This window comes from Equus asinus, chromosome 7 (genome assembly GCF_041296235.1).
Source record: "Equus asinus isolate D_3611 breed Donkey chromosome 7, EquAss-T2T_v2, whole genome shotgun sequence".
NCBI lineage: Eukaryota > Metazoa > Chordata > Mammalia > Perissodactyla > Equidae > Equus > Equus asinus.
In genome coordinates this window covers 100,526,873-100,543,964 of record NC_091796.1, presented here as the reverse complement: position 1 = coordinate 100,543,964, position 17,092 = coordinate 100,526,873, and the positions used below count along the sequence as shown (strand labels likewise).

Below are 17,092 nucleotides of genomic sequence, written 5' to 3'. Positions count from 1 at the left end.
CAATAGCTTTTCCAAAAGGCTAGATTTGACATGACTGAGAGTCTTGTCTTCTTTTTTTCCTCCCCAAAGCCCCAGTGCATAGTTGTATATCCTAGTTGTAGGTCATTCTAGTTCCTCTGTGTGGGATGCTGCCACAGCGTGGCTTGATGAGTGGTATGTAGGTCCACCCCCAGGATCCGAACTGGCCAATCCCAGGCCACCAAAGCAGAGTCCGCGAACTTAACTACTCAGCCACGCGACTGGCCCAGATTTTTTCTTAAAGGATGCTAATCTATTCTAATCCATCTAAAATAGAGAGCAAGGATAGATGAACTAAGTTAGATTAAAGTAAAGTATCTCTTGTTTTGTATTCAGTTGTTAGATTCAGTTCAGATATTTACTCAGCTGTGACTGTGTGTTAGGCATTGCATTAAGCGTTTCACACCAAGCTTTCTCCTTCAGGAAATCTTAGGATAAATTTCATCTGGGTATTATTATGGCTAGTTGTTTCTTTTTTTTGAGGAAGATTAGCCCTGAGCTAACTACTGCCAGTCCTCCTCTTTTTTGCTAAGGAAGCCTGGCCCTGAGCTAACATTCGTGCCCATCTTCCTCTACTTTATACATGGGACGCCTGCCACAGCATGGCGTGCCAAGCGGTGCCATGTCTGCACCCGGGATCCAAACCGGCGAACCCCAGGCCGCCAAGACGTGGAACGTGTGAACTTAACTACTGCGCCACCGGGCCGGCCCCAGCTAGTGTTTTTTTTTTTAATTGAGGTTATGATAGTGTACAACCTTGTGAAATTTCATCTGTACGTTATTGTTTGTCAGTCACAGTATAGGTGCGTCCCTTCACCCTTTGTGCCCACCCGCCTCCCTCCTTCCCCCTGGTAACCACTAAATAGTTCTCTTTGTCCATGTGTTTGTTTATCTTTGTGTCTAGTTGTGGGGTTTTTTTTTTTTTTTTTGAGGAAGGTTAGCCCTGAGCTAACATCTGCTGCCAATCCTCCTCTTTTTGCTGAGGAAGACTGACTCTGAGCTAACATCTGTGCCCATCTTCTTCTACTTTATATGTGGGACACCTACTACAGCATGGCTTGCCAAGTGGTGCCATGTCCGTTCCTGGGATCTGAACCTGCGAACCCCGGGCCACCAAAGTGGAATGTGTGCACTTAACTGCTACGCCACCAGGCCAGCCCCTGTGGCTAGTTTTTTTATGTTAGCCTTTTTTCCTTAACAAATGTTTATTCAAGTTTGCAGCGGAAAAAGCGGAAAAAGTTTAGAACAACTGGATTTGCAGTTTGGATTGGTTCATAGACCACATATTAAAATTTTCTGAATCAGAAGAGAATAAAAGTGTTAGGGAAGAATTCCGAGAATATTGGCAAGGGTGATAATGAATCCAAATTAGGTTGTGGATTTCCATCCCTCCCCCTCCTTTGACAGAAGTTTATGTTTCCTGAATGCAGACCTAGCCAAAGAGCTAGACCTCAGATTTGTGTCCGGTGGTCACTTAATGTATGGTCCTTTTGGTTTGTGGCTAGATGCTCTATTATTTATAAGGGCAAAAAAAGTGCCCTTATTTTATACTTCAGACCATCTACTTTTCTACGAGATCCATTAATTGGCAAAGTTGATCGCTAAGAGCCTTTTCTGCAAGTAGTGATCTCGGAGGAGAAATTAAGCTTTGTTTCCTGAGGCAATTTGAGATTTTTTTTCTAAACTGCTTCTGACTGTTTTGGGGCTTTGAAAACCTACTTGAGTAACGAGAAATTGGACTCTGGGGTAGTCATCTGGCGGTGTTCAGTCTTGTAATTTTCCTGGTCCTTGGGCCTGATCCTTATGATGAATACAGACTAAAATAACTTTAGGTGGTGAATTACACTGGAATCACAAGTTTAAGATTGGAAAGGGGCTTCTCTGACTACCTAATCCAACAACTTATTTTTATAAAAATGCGAAGGGGCCTCAGGAGGAAAAGTGATTTGCCCTGAGTTAAATTGCTAGTCAATGGCAGAGACAATTCTAGAATCCTGATATCCTGCCTCCTAGTTTCCAGTTCTCTCTACAATCATAATGCCCTAAGCGTCACTGAACACGGCCCTGTGCTTTCCGGTGGAAGACTGCCAGGAGACAGACCAGGGAGCATGACTGTCGGGACCATTTCTTAGAATGGGGGAAAGGCATTTCAGGGGTCAGAAAAGTTGCGTATTGGCGCAGTGCTAAGCTCGTTATAGACATATTCCCTGCCCCCATACAGGATGGTTTAAGAATTAAATAAATGTTCTGGGCCTTGAAGAGAAGGAATGGAGTTTCTTTTCTTCCTTTCCCTTCTTCTCTGTATGTTTTTTTAAGGTTTATCAAAAATCAATCAGTTACTTTCTGTTGACTTTGAGGATCAGATTAATTGTGATCAACTTTCATAAAATGTGGCTGGAGTTTAGTGTTGGAGGATGAATCTGGAGCAGTTTGAGAGCTGACTTTATGGGCAACTAATTAAATATACAATAGAGGTCTTGTTTCAGTAAGCTTTTTAATAAGCTTAGAAAAACTTCCAGAAATCCAGATTCTTTCCTTCCATCAATTTAATGGGAGGAAAACTCCTTCTTCAGTGAAGTTTCATGGGAGTGTAAGCTATTGTAATACACGGGGAGTTTTCTGCTCTCCTAACAAAAAAAATAACAGCTACTTCTATATAAAATGTTGGATCGTATATAGTCTTAGGTATATTGTTTTCCTTTGCCTTATATGCAGAGGGCTTTATGGTTTTTAATTTACCTATATATATATTTTTAAATGTCACAACACTCCACAAAGGAGTAAGGTAGAGATTTTTACTATATTATAGATGAGGAAACTAAGACTCAGTTTGTAACCCTCCCAAATGACACAGCTACCAAGTGGTTGGAAACACCCTCCGCCCTCCAGGTCCAGTGCCCTCTCACTGTGTCGTTCACTAGTGTTGTGACGTTGGCGTTGGACAAACCTGGGTTCACACCCTACCTCTACTCCCCCCCTTTTTTTTCCTAATAACTTTTTATTTGGAGATAATTTTAGGTTTACAGGAAAGTTGCAAAATAGTCCAGAGTTGCCCTTTACCGCCCTCTGGTTTCCCGCATCTCTTATGATGATAACATCTTAGGTTATCCTGGTGCATTTGTCACAACCAAGAAACTAACATTGATGTATTGCTGTTAACTAAACTCCAGCCTTTATTTGAATTTTACCAGTTTCTCCATTAATGTCCTCTTTTTAATCCAAAGTCCTGTATTGCGTGTAGTCGGTATGTCTCCCTGGTCTCCTCTGGGCTATTAGTTTCTCGGTCGTTGCTTGCGTTTCGTGGCCTGGGCGGTCTTTAGGTGTCCTGGTCAGGTATCTTATAGGACGTCTCTCAGTTTCAATTTGTCTCGTGTTTTCTCAGGAGTAGACTGGGGTAGTGGGATTTGGAAGAATCCACAGGGCTGAAGTACCCTTCTCGTCCCCAGGGATTCATAGTATCGACATGACGTATCAGTGGTGATATTAGACTTTGCCACCTGGCCCTGACAGTGTTTGCCTGGTTTCTCTGCTGTGAAGTTACTGTTTTTCCCTTTCCTTCCTGTGTTCTTTGGAAGCGAGTCACCAAGTCTGGCTTATCCTGGGAGGGAGAGATTAAGCTCCATTCCTGGAGAGTGATGTATCTGTGTGTATTAGTGGAATTCTTTGTAAGGAAATCATGCCTTTTTTATCCTATTTATCTATCTTTTTTTTTTTTTTGAGGAAGATTAGCCCTGAGCTAACATCTGCTGCCAATCCTCCTCTTTTTGCTGAGGAAGACTGGCCCTGAGCTCACATCCATGCCCATCTTCCTCTACTTTATATGTGGGATACCTGCCACAGCATGGCTTGACATGTGGTGCCATGTCCGCACCCGGGATCTGAACCGGTGAACCCCGTGCTGCCAAACTGCTGTGCCACTGGGCTGGCCCTTTTTTTTTTTTTTTTTTAAGATTGGCACCTGAGCTAACAACTGTTGCCAAACTTTTTTTTTTTTTCCTGCTTTTTCTCCCCAAATCCCCCCAGTACGTAGTTGTGTATTTTTAGATGTGGGTCCTTCTAGTTGTGGCATGTGGGACGCCGCCTCAACATGGCCTGACGAGCGGTGCCATGTCTGCACCCAGGGTCCCAACCAGCAAAACCCTGGGCCTCCGAAGCAGAGCAAGTGAACTTAACCACTCGGCCACAGGGCTGGCCCCTATCTATCTATTTATATTTACTGAATCATGTTCTTTTATCGGTATGGTCTCCTGTTTGTTTAGTTTATACTTTGGGTTATAAACTAATACTAGGTTATTGACTTTGTTGTTCAAATTGTTCCTCCTTGGGCCCTGGGAGCTCTTTGAGGTTAGCTCCTGTGTCCCTTTGGCATACTCTCATCCTTTTGCTTTTTGAGCACTTCTTTACTTTTTGGTGCCACGAGATGTTCAAGGTTCTTGTATTTTCCCTGCTCTGGCCATAGAGTCAGCCATTTCTCCAAGGAGCCCTGGATCCTTTTATTTCTACCCACTTTTAGATGTATATTTTGCGAAAGTTATTTAAGTTTTTAAAGACTGAGCATCTTCATCTGTAAAATAGTAGTAATACCTCCACCTCTTATTGGGTTGTTAATAAGAGACAATGTATATATAAATGCCTGTCTTATCACCTGACACACAGTAGGTGCTAATTTCTTAGGTTCTTTATGCACACATTCGGGGGATACAGTATCAGTATACTATAATATCAGCGATAGTCTTTTGGTAAGATTATAGAGGAATTGCATTTGATTTTTCTCACATTGACAAGAAAATATAAGTAGGAAGGATAATATTAAAGGTGTTGTTGATAACATACTTTGGTACCTGGCAGAGATTTCAAATGATGCTTGTCTATTTGAATTTTTTTTCCTTTAGGGTTAACTGTGTAAATTACCACATTTAATCAAATCACAAGTTTTGGTAGTAATCTGCTAGTTTTCTGAATCGGGCGTCCATGTTTCCTGTTTTGGGCCATGCCATTTTCGATGTAGTTGGGGAGGCAGTGTGCATTTACACCCAGCGTCAGCTGTGGGCCATGCCAGCTGCAGAGAGTTAGGCACAGAGGCTGAGGGTAAGCATCTAGAAACTCTTAGTTTGGACAGTAGCTTTTGTCTGCTGAATGTAATACAGTTGGTGCCTGGATTTTGATGCTTTTTTAGTTTCATTTTCTAAATGGTTAATTTGGTTTCTGATGGATTTGAAATTAGAAAGAAAATAACCAGTTCTTCGCTACAGCTAGTTTGAGAAGCTCCGTGCACTGGAGAACAGTGTGGTTTATCACACAGCTCGCTTGTGGAGCAGCTCCCCTAGACTCACTGTAGAAATGAAAAGAAACCAGCCTTTGCCCCACCAGCCCTGTGGTCCCAGGAGCTCCAGGAGCAGTTAGTGTCGCTCCCTCGTCAGCTCCCGACAGCCAGGGACTGCATCTTCTTTCTCGGGAAGCCTCGCTCTTCGTCGTGGGCACGTGATTAGGCAGTGCTTAAACTGATCTGACAGAGAAATAAAGTTCTCTCTAAACGCTATCAGCATAGGATATAGCATTTAATTGTTGTTTACAAGAGGCTTTGCTTGTTTATGTGCCTGCTGCTGCTTCTGTTCTCTGCATGTTGCTGTGGGTTTCATTAAGGAGAAATAAATCCGCTCTGCTTCCGTTTCTCAGCTAATTGAAGTCTGCCAGATCATTTTGGCAAAGTAAAATACATTCTTTGCCTAATTAGGAGTAACTTGAAAGGCATTTCTGTTACATTCAAATTGGTGCCTATTTACATAAGCTAAAATTTGGAAGTACAAATTATTTCTAAGATAATTTCATATTTTAGGTTTTTTGGCGTGCTATTTGCTTGTAACACTGCTTTTTGTTACTGACATCATAAGTGTATTATGATAATTGAACAAAGCTTGGAACATATGAAGGGAGGTCTGATTCTGGACATTTTAAGTACTTGAATTGTAGAACAGACTCAAACTAACCTTACATGTGCACGTGTTTTGCTGATTGGGAGGCAAGAAGATATGCTAGATGGCCACTCAAGGTTTCTTCAAGTTCTTTGATATTAGTCTGTCTAATGTATTTAAAAAAAAATGATTTGACTTAAAAATGCTATTTTCTATTAGGAATTTATACTATGCTATATGACTTCAGAAGAACCATATGGAATCACTTATGGCAGGTGTGGAACCATTTATCCTGTGTGCTGAGTTTTTGAACGTGGATATTTCCAAAATAGCTGTAATGGCAGCACTAACTGTTCACCTTCTGTACCTGGGTAACATGATCCACCCCGGAGCTCTTTCCCATCTCTTAGCTGGGAGCCGGCTTTAGGTTGCCAGCATTCTGCCTCAATACAGAGGAGCAGGCAGGAAGGGGAACGAGTCGGGAGCCGCTTCTCCTTCAGGGCAGGATGGGGTGGGGGCTGTCTGGCATTGCTAGGCCAGGAGCTCAGGCTAGTGTTAGATAGAACTGTGGTCAGTGGCCTGGGGACAGGAAAGTGGTGGGAGGGGAGATCTTACCAATAGAGGTGACGTTTCTTTCCCTAGAACTCTGCTTCCCATGATTCAGGGTGTTGGGGTAAGACTAAAAGAAGTAACCAGGCTTCTTTTCACGCACAGCTAGAATCTCTTACTGCATGTAGAGGGAGAGTGAGGTTTCCTTTGCTGTGGGAATTCTCCCTTTGGCGTCAGGGCGTTTGGTACATACTCTGTATGAGAGTGACCGTGGAGAGAAGGGCGTGCCTGCTGCACAAGTTGTGTGTGCATTTAGAGACGTGCTCCAACTTTTAGAGAAGCGTGTGTGGCTTTTGTCGTTAGAAGTCCTGGCCTAAAGCCAAGATGTGTGAGGAATCTGTGTTTCTCTCTGCCTAGCCCTGTCCCCTCCTGGGCCACATTTCTATTTAGTCAGCACTGCCCAGTTAGGAAGTTTGAGGGGCTGTGAGCATTTCATTCATCAATGTAAGTCAGCCCTGTGCTTGGTGTTAGTGTTTGGGCCGCAGATCTGAGCAGGGAAGAGTGGCAATGATTTCTGTTTAAGCTGGTTGGGAAAAAAATATCGAGACCATTTTGTTAGGTATGTGGCAAAAAATGCATGTATTTCCATTTTAAGGGAGACCTTACAAACAAAAGTTTAAATTTTTTTCCCTCAGCAGTGCTTAACTTCCAAATGTGTATAATTTTCTTAGATTGATAAAGGAAGCTGGCAAACAAGATCCAGAGCTGGCTTACATCAGCAGCAATTTTATAACTGGACATGGCATCGGAAAGAATCAGCCTCGGAACAAACAGATGGAAGCAGAATTCAGAAAACAGGAAGAGGTAACTCAAGTTAAAAGAATTGTACGATAACAATTTTCAGAGCATATACAGACAAACTGCACCCCTAGGAGCTCCCTTTCTTCATAGTTCCTCAGCGTTTTTTTGTAATACAGAATACTTGTTCATACGTTGACTAGCTGTCTCCTGTGAGCTAGCTCTGTAACGAATCACGTGTTCAGAATTAGAATAACTGTTTGGTAAGTCAGTTTTGTGTCATAATTATCAACCATTTCATTTTCTTTTATTGGACTGATGGCACACAACTACATTTCAGAGAAAATCAAAGCTTGTGTAAGCGTAACTCCCACTGACTCTGTGTAACTCAGAGGCCACAAACTGAAATCTTTTCCTAGAAAGTGTTTCGTTTTCTATTTAAAGTTCTACCTTGGTTGAATACTGTAAAAATAACACTATATTTTAAAGATGTTGGTTTAACTTTTTTCATTGTTTTTAAGGCTAAAACCTAATATAGTCTTCTGGCTTGCAAATGAAAACTTATTTAAAGTTTGTTATTGAACTTACAAAGTAGCAGAATGATTCATATTGAAGTTATTTTCTATGTTGCAGCTTTCTGATGCTCCATGTTTGAGGGGTTCAGTAGCCAGAGTCTGGATTTGTTTAAAAATCAACTTTATTATTTAACTTTATTTTGGTTTGGTAAATGATATTTTAAATCTAGTACGAAACAAGTTTTCACTTCATTTTTTAATCAATTCTGATTTCCTTAAATTGAAAATGTCCCAGGATGCCAGAAAATAAGTTACACCTTGCTTGTAATTTTTAATTCCAAGTGATTGGGGGATGTTAGTAAGTTTGGACATCTTTGGAGATATGTTGGCACGTCTCATAGACATAGGGTGTCATATGGAGGGTCATAATGTCAATAGGACTCCAGAAGTGGATTCATTTGTTCACTTTGTTGATTAGATTCTTTTGTGGTCAGTAAGAAGTCAGCCGCTTTAGCCTGAAGGCTTTCTGCGACTTGTACCTGGGTCCTTCTGTAGAGTAGAAAGGCACCTTGATTTTTCCGGTCACATTCAGTTGAAAATTATCATTAAATCAGTTTCTTTGCCGATGTGTTTATGCATCTCGAGTTTTCTATGATGTTGTCATCTTCTTTAGCCTGGCCTTAAAGATTTTGCATGCCCAGAGCATGCATCAGAAATGACAATTGTCACTTATTTCTACTATATTGTTTTCTTTGGAAAATTTCTTAGAATTGCTTTTCTTGGTGGATTTTTTTTCAGGTACTTAGGAAATTTCGAGCACATGAGACCAACCTGCTTATTGCAACAAGTATCGTGGAAGAGGGTGTTGATATCCCAAAGTGCAACTTGGTGGTTCGTTTTGATTTGCCCACAGAGTATCGATCCTACGTTCAATCTAAGGGAAGGGCAAGGGCACCAATCTCTAATTATATAATGTTAGCAGATACGGACAAAATAAAGAGTTTTGAAGAAGACCTTAAAACGTACAAAGCTATTGAAAAGGTAAGATTTAAAAATTAATGTGCTATCTTTATTTTCTATTTGCCTAGAAATAGATAAAAGCTTTTATCTACAGAGAATAGTCTCAAGAGGGGTGTGTAACGTGTACATTATAGAAAAGTCGAGAATATTTGCAAACAGCCAGCAGTATTTTACAAAGTATTTGAAAGCTCACGATAAAATAGCTGTGAAAATGGTCATATGGATTATTGAGGAAGAATGTCCAGGAAGTGAAGTGTGCTGTTAGTGTGAACAGTGAGGTAATAGTTAGTTGCTTGAGTTGTCGAGTGATTTGAGAATGATGACAAAGACTCTGTACTCTGAAAGGCTGGCAGTCACGTGTGTGTGTGTAGGTTTAGTACTGTGTACACCTTACACCTGTATGGCGAGTGTCTCCGCGTGATTGGAGCTGGGAAGGATGCGTTGGGAGAAATTTTCTGCAGCAGGTGACTTTGGAGTATTGAAGTGAGTTTAGGAGAGAGATGTTTCACGTCAAGAGAGCTTTTTCTGTAGGTATAGAGGCAGACGTCTAACGTATGGCAAAGAAGACCTTTATTCTCATCATAAATTCTGTTTTTAAATTGTTCAGATCTTGAGAAACAAATGTTCCAAGTCAGTTGATACTGGTGAGACTGACATTGAGCCTGTTGTAGATGATGATGACGTTTTCCCACCGTACGTGTTGAGGCCTGAGGATGGTGGCCCGCGAGTCACAGTCAACACGGCCATTGGACACATCAATAGGTAGGGTATCACACCATCTGCGTGGAAAACCTGTGAGCATTGCAGACTGAAGTCTAAACCTGGAAGCATTGTATTATTGTTTGCCTTTTGCAAACCATCACCAGTGTTTTCATTTATGGGTTGTAATATTTTGATGTGAGAAAGAAAAGAAGTTGCTTTTTTCCGTTCGTGTTTTTTTTGGTCAAAAGGTAAAAACAGTGTTGTGCAGTAATAAATGTTTAGTTCTTATTGGCAAGGCTGACATGATGAAACCATGCTTGTTTTAATTAGATTTAATTTAATTTTACAATGCTCACAAATTTTTTTCTGATTCCCGAAATTTGTTGTTTTGTGCCATAACTGTTGGGGGATGTTGAATTTTCCATTAGCAACAGTGTAAGATTATGATAAATTAACTTGTGTTCTTGAGTGTGTTTTTAAGTTACTTTGTCCTAAATTGGTAATAACATTTCTAAGAACTAAGAAAAGCAGAGACATACCTAGATTTTGTATCAGATAAATTTCATGCAGAGGCTAAATAAAGGAATGGCAAACATGAGATTTTCTTTTTCACTTTTTGTTTTGAAACAAAGAACTCCCCTGTCTGCTTCGCTGAGAGAGACCCGTTCATGTTTCATAAGAATGTTCTGCGGAGTGGAAGGGTCCAGTCCAGAGTCATGAGTTGTACCCATTTTTTCTCATCTCTTTAGTTTCCTTCAACCTGGAACCTTTCTTCACCCTTTCCTTGACTTTCGTCCCTGAAACTTCTGAAGATTACAGACCAGTCATTTTGTAGTCTGTCTCTCAGTTTGGGTTTATCTGATATTTTCTCTTTGTTAGCCCAGGTTATGCATTTTTGGCCAGCGTATCACTGAAGTGATGCTGTGTTCTTCTCATTCCGTCTTGTCTGGTGCGCTCAGTGTCAGTTTGTGCTCTTACTGGTGCTGATGGTGACTTGATCCCTTACGTAAGGTCTGCCAGCTTTCTCTTTTATAGTTGCCTTTGTTCCCCCTTTACAATTTGTGAATATTTCATGGGGGGAAACTTTGAGACTATATAAAATTTATTCCTCTTCCCAGTTTGACCCATTAGTTTAATTATCCATTGATATTTCTTGCCTGAATTGATTATTAGTGTGATGTCTGCAAAATGATTTTCTAATTTCATTAAGCTTTCTGCATTTATTAGTTGGCATTCTACTGTAAAGAAGAACTTTCTTTTTTCTCCATTTATTTGTTCCTTTTATTTTTTTATCCAATGTTAACTAATGGATTCCTATCTTATTCAGTGGGTTATAATCTGTTACTATCATTTGTCATTTATTTTGATGTTAAAATTGTCTCAAATTTGGCCAGTGGGAGCCGCTTCCAGGTAGCTTCTGTGTCTTTTTAACATGTCACCATTATTCTTTGCAAACTGCCTTATTTTATGGCACACTAAAATGTTCTAGACTCAACTCCTATTTTCCCTGCCCTAGCCTAGATAGCCTGTTTCTCCAAAAGGCCCTGATTTCTCTTAGTGGAGAATGGGTAGTGTTTAGAAACCAAGATCTGACCACTAGGTGTATTCATTGCCGGAGGAGTGTTGCTGCTACCAGGCTCTTTAGTAGACAGCTAGGAAATAGATTTATGCATCTACATCTATATATATTCACACACACATTTATATCTATATCTGTTTCTGTACCTGACTACTTATCTGTTGTCCTTTTTAGGATGACACCGGAGGGTTTGTTCTGGCTTTCTTCTTTTTCGTCTTTGTTCCTGGCTTTTTCAATAGTGAGAAATCTAACTCCCGTCATGCTCAAAATAATTACTTTTATGGTCAGTGTCCCTGTATGTAGCCAGTCTCCCTGCTCTGCAGGGCTGCCACCATGTTTGGGCACCCTAATTGCTCAGGTGCTGCCCTTGTAGGGCTGCTCCAGTCCAGTGCCCTCCTTGCATGGGTTCTGGCCTTCACTGAGTTGCCTGCCTGTCCCAGCACCCTCCTTACTCGGCCTCAGTTCCCTTGGAGCCAGCTTTTTGCCATGCTGCAGCACTCTCCTTGTGCTGCTGCTGGGTAGTCCTGTTCTAATGCCCTCCTTTGTATCAGTACTGGGTTGTCCTTCTGCCCTCTTCTCATGCCTTCCTTACACAGGCCCCAGTAGTTGCTGGCAAGTGCAAGATTAAGGAGCAAACACTGGCAATGTGTTCAGTTAACGGATTCAGAACAATATTTTCTGCCCAATATGACAGCACTAAACATATATGGCTAGTTAAATTCAAATTTCAATTTTAATTAAAAAAAAATTTAGTTCCCTAGCTGCCCTTGCTGTATTTCAAGCGCTGGGTTGCTGCCGTATTGGAAAGTGCAGATACAGAACACCATTGCAGAAAGTTTCATCATTGTTCCAACTTATTGAAAGTCTGAAACAATGAAGCTCAGACTCCACGTGTAAATACCAATCCCGTAGAGGGGAAGAGGGACATGAAAAATCAAACTTCAGTGAGCCAGCCCTGATGGCCCACTGGTTAAAGTTTGGCACAGTCTGCTTCAGCGACCATGGCTTGGTTCCCGGGCGTGGAACCACACCACCTGTTTGTCAGTAGCCATGATGTGGTGGCGGCTCACACAGAACTAGAAGAACTTCCTACTGGAATATACAACTATGTCCTTGGGCCTTGGGGAAGAAAAAAAAATCAGACTTCAGGATGGGGATATCAATACAGATTTTTTCATCTATTTCTCAGTTGTAGAGTCAGCATCAGAATTTCTTTTTCTTCACAGATACTGTGCTAGATTACCAAGTGATCCATTTACTCATCTGGCTCCTAAATGTAGAACCCGAGAGTTGCCTGATGGTACATTTTATTCAACTCTTTATCTGCCAATTAACTCGCCTCTTCGAGCCTCCATTGTTGTAAGTTTAGAAAAAGAAATGATCTTTATGTCATTAATGTTATTTTTTTTTTCAGCTTCTCTAAGCCTATGCAAGTCACAGGTAAATTTGGCTTTAAATCTACTTTAAAAAGTAGATTTATAAATCTCGTTTAGTCAACTACCTGTTCAAATCGGCAACAGCCTATATAACCTACAGACTCTTAGAATTGGGCTCGGCGACCTCTGAAATTTCCTCGAAGATCTTGTTGATGTAAAGATCTCTGACAGAATCATTTCACTGTGACGTCGTACTTCCAGCCACACAGAATTCATTAAATGTAGTTGGGCGGCTCTGGTTCTTTGTTGTTGACTCAAAAACCCGCCGTTCTCTAACTGCTGTCCTTGATCCCAATGCTGATTTCCAGATATTCCTAGATGACTGATTTCTATTGCACGTGAAAGGTTGTTCAGTACTGTTAATGTGTGTTAGTCACATCTCATATGTCTTTATTTTAGTACGTATTTGTAGATTCGTGAAAATAAGGTACATTAAAGTCTTATTGAAATTTAAATTCATCAAAATTGTCAAATCTCAGTTATAAACTCATTTAGGTTTTACTGGATAAGATTTTTAAAGATGGCTGTTTCAAATATGGAGATTAGGATTTTTTTAGACTTGCCAAAACTTTTCAAAATAAAGAACTTTGCTCTGGTAAATTTCAGCTATTAAAGATATTGGGCCAGAGGTTTCATAGCTGTTTTCTGTGTTAATGATAACATAGCTGCATGCGTGTACAATGGAAATGTTTTTTGTTACTTTCAGGGTCCACCCATGAGCTGTATACGACTGGCTGAAAGAGTTGTAGCTCTCATTTGCTGTGAAAAACTGCACAAAATTGGTAAGAGTGTTTGAAAGCACATGAAATAAAAAATAAATTTAAAAGCACTGTTACACAAAAGCGTATCCAGGACTTTATAGGTCCCTGAGGATTTTGCAGAGCTGTGACCCGTTGCCTGTGGTGTGGTTTGGTGACTGTGGGTGTGAGCACCGTGTACCGTGAAGACCTGGTCATGGGGCGGAGCTCTGTTTTCCACAGTGAACAGCAGATGAGCGTCATTTATTTGCTCCCTTTGCTGACCTCTTTAAATACATAAAGCTTTCTTGTACTGTTGAATCATGAACATTTGTGTTTTAATGTATCATTCTCTCACATTAGTCTATATTAGTATACAAATGAATCCATTTTTTTTTTAAATTCCATGGCTTATATAAAGTGATGATGTGTGCTGTTTTCCTGTTTAGATGTTTTTAGTTTTCAGTTGTACAACAGAATGTGTGGTCCTACTCACTCTGAATGTGTGAGTGCCCAAATAGACTTTGCCTGAGGTATCACGTCTGGTTACTTTTTATCATGAAAAGCAAAGGTGCTTTGGTTGTCATTTTTCTTCCAGTCACTTCCTAACACAGTGCTGTTCTGGATTATTTACTAATTAATTAGAGAGGCAAAATCTGGATTGTCATGTTAATTCTCTTTAAATTTCTTAGGTGAACTGGACGACCATTTGATGCCAGTTGGGAAAGAGACTGTTAAATATGAAGAAGAGCTTGATTTGCATGATGAAGAAGAGACCAGTGTTCCAGGAAGACCAGGTTCAACAAAACGAAGACAGTGCTACCCAAAAGCGGTTAGTACTGTTTAGAAGTGAATAAAAATCTAGCCTTTCTGACTTTTAGTAAGTTCCTGTTCTTGGCTTCCCAAACCCTTGTCACATGGCTGACTCTGGCTCTCAGCTCATGTCCCCTTCACAGCTTCCCCCGATCAGCCCCTTTGCTTTCGTAGCGCACTCTGTGCCCTTCCCACTTCAGACATTGCTTTTGTTTTTCTTCTCAAGAAGATTCTTGGACTCGTCTGTCAGATTCTATCCAGAATGAGTTTATTTCATTTAAAGAGACATTTCTTGTTTCTTTCACTTGCGTTAGGTAAGATTATTGCTTTATTTATGTTTGTGGCTAAAACAGAGGAGGGTTTTAATGAAGAAATAGGCAAGTGAAAAGATGGTGGTTGAAGCTGCGGGCTGCACTGGTGGGCAAGCGCAGGTGCCTGTCAGGAGGTGGGGTGTGGCTCCTGGGGTCGAAATCAGTGGTTCCAGTGTGTTGCGTCCAGCGTGGTACATGGCGGCCAGCAGGATGCATGCACTGAAGCATCTTCAAGTGTGACTTCTGCTGTAGCCACGCTGGCTGAAGTATTTACTTTTAAAATATTTGTTAATCTTGTTGCCTCATAAGAACCCCAAACAAAAGCAAAATTTTGGTGTGTACTTTCATCTTAGACTAAGTGTGTCGTTCTGTTTTATTTTTGCAATTTTACTGAGTTTTTACTTTTAAAAAATTTGTACTTAGCTAAGTATTCAAGATTCAAAATCATGTCAATTTTTCAAAACTCATGAATGTTACTCATTTTCCTGAAATGTTTGTTTCTCTCAGTTTTCTTGCTCTAACATTTACCCCAGAGATCACGGCCTAGTTTCATGTGACAGACATTGTCACTAATAATAAGGAAGCATAGTACTGCCTTGCATCCTGTCTAATGATGTGTTCTGTATTATTTGATACTCATTAATGATGGCCATCTCTTGGCCAGTATTTCTGTGCCTTTTAACTACGGACGTGATCATTTATGTCATTGAGCCTCAGAAACTGCAAGAATGTTGGGTAGGGTTGTATGAATATTGAAAGCTTAGAAACAATCGCAGATTAATTAAATTATGGTTTATTTGTATAATGAGATAGCCATTAAAAATGATGATATTGATTTGTATTGACCCTGAAAGATATTCTCATTGTAGTAACCAGAGATAAAAATCAGGTTTTGACAGTCTTTGTTGTGTGATTCCATTTGTAATGAAAGATACGTATATGTAAACATTTATATACATTTCTGTGTAGGAAAAAGTCTGGGAGATGATGCAGTATAACAAAATGTTAATAAAGGTTATCTTCAAGTGATAGGACTATATGGGGTTTTAAAAAATTTGCCTACCTTTATTTTCTCACATTCTACACTAAAAAACCCAAGGAAGAAAAGAATTTTCTAGTTAACAGGAATAGATCAAATGAATAGTATTTTTTTGAAAAGATCCTACAGTGTTTGTTTTATGTAATTTTGGTATTAGCTATATAGTCAGCAGTACATTATAAGGTAGGTACCTGGGGCCACCTTGCAGCTCAGACCTGAGAAATGCTGACTCTCCAGTGGGGCTAAGCAATTGGGAGGTCTCATGCTTTGGGTATTTTCTTAGCTTTTTCTCATCAGCTTTTAGTAAAGCCAGGAATATATTTGTTTTCTTGCCAACATCTGGAAAAGAGCTGATTATGCTTGAGCTTGATGCTTAATTTTACTTTCTACTTCTAGATTCCAGAATGTCTGCGGGATAGCTATCCCAAACCGGACCAGCCCTGTTACCTGTACGTGATAGGAATGGTTCTGACCACACCTCTACCTGATGAACTCAACTTCAGAAGGCGGAAGCTCTATCCCCCTGAGGACACCACAAGATGCTTTGGAATACTGACAGCCAAACCCATACCTCAGGTGGACACTTCTTAATGCTTTTATGTTAAAAATATCTTGTTTTTTTTAAAAAAAGGAAAAACTTCTTAAGAGTAACAGCCTTTTGTTACCTCGGTATGATTAATTTTTATGAATTGAGGTATCTTTTCTATTTCCTGATAGAAAGCATCATTCCTCTTTGAAGTTAACTATTTGTAATGGGATAAAATGCCTGTTAACCTTGAGGGGTGCTTTATTTTTCTTTTTGCTAAGATTCCGCACTTTCCTGTGTACACCCGCTCTGGAGAGGTTACCATATCCATTGAGTTGAAGAAGTCTGGTTTCACGTTGTCTCTGCAAATGCTTGAGTTAATTACAAGACTTCACCAGTATATATTCTCGCATATTCTTCGGCTTGAAAAACCTGCACTAGAGTTTAAACCCGCAGACGCTGACTCAGCATACTGCGTTCTACCTCTCAATGTTGGTAAGAAGCGCCTGGCTCTAGAGCCGCCACTTTCGCTAGCTAAGAAATGAAAGTTGTGCTTGACAGTTAGCTTGTCTGTACTACAGAAATCTCTTACTTTGATAACTCTGAATTAGACACATGTATGAATATACAGCTTAAGTAAGAATCTTATCTGTATTATTATATTTTACCAAGCTAAAGAATCTTTTTCTTCCCGAAGTTAATGACTCCAGCACTTTGGACATTGACTTTAAATTCATGGAAGATATTGAGAAATCTGAAGCTCGCATAGGCATTCCCAGTACAAAGTATTCAAAGGAAACACCCTTTGTTTTTAAATTAGAAGATTACCAGGACGCAGTTATCATTCCAAGGTAGGTGTTCAAATGGAAAGCAGAGTGCTGGCGATCTTTGTTTCAGAAGACTCACTCGTTCCTGGGGACGGAGTGGACTGCGACTTCTCCGTGGATGTTACTGTAGCAACTTGAGGCCTCTCCTTACCGTGGACGTGTCTTCTCCAGTTTATTTCCTTAAAAAATGAAACCTGAAAATACTGTGGGGGTGGGGATTTTACTCTGTGAAGGTCAGATAATCTGAATGCTGTTGCTTTCTTCCTTTAATCCCTAAAGTCTGTAGAGTTTGATCATGAATAATAATTTC

At 40.3% G+C, this 17,092-nt stretch overlaps 1 protein-coding gene across 10 annotated transcripts in view; it reads left to right on the top strand.

Annotated features, from left to right (window-relative positions):
* DICER1 (dicer 1, ribonuclease III) overlaps positions 1-17,092 on the top strand; it is a 73,052-nt gene that overhangs the window by 35,327 nt on the left and 20,633 nt on the right. For all 10 annotated transcript variants that reach the window (XM_070514246.1, XM_070514247.1, XM_070514252.1 and 7 more), the window contains 9 exons: positions 7,211-7,343; positions 8,591-8,833; positions 9,420-9,574; positions 12,320-12,452; positions 13,236-13,311; positions 13,959-14,098; positions 15,826-16,005; positions 16,237-16,450; positions 16,653-16,806. In XM_070514246.1, the coding sequence (XP_070370347.1) occupies positions 7,211-7,343; positions 8,591-8,833; positions 9,420-9,574; positions 12,320-12,452; positions 13,236-13,311; positions 13,959-14,098; positions 15,826-16,005; positions 16,237-16,450; positions 16,653-16,806 (1,428 nt within the window). The remainder of the gene's footprint in view (positions 1-7,210; positions 7,344-8,590; positions 8,834-9,419; positions 9,575-12,319; positions 12,453-13,235; positions 13,312-13,958; positions 14,099-15,825; positions 16,006-16,236; positions 16,451-16,652; positions 16,807-17,092) is intronic.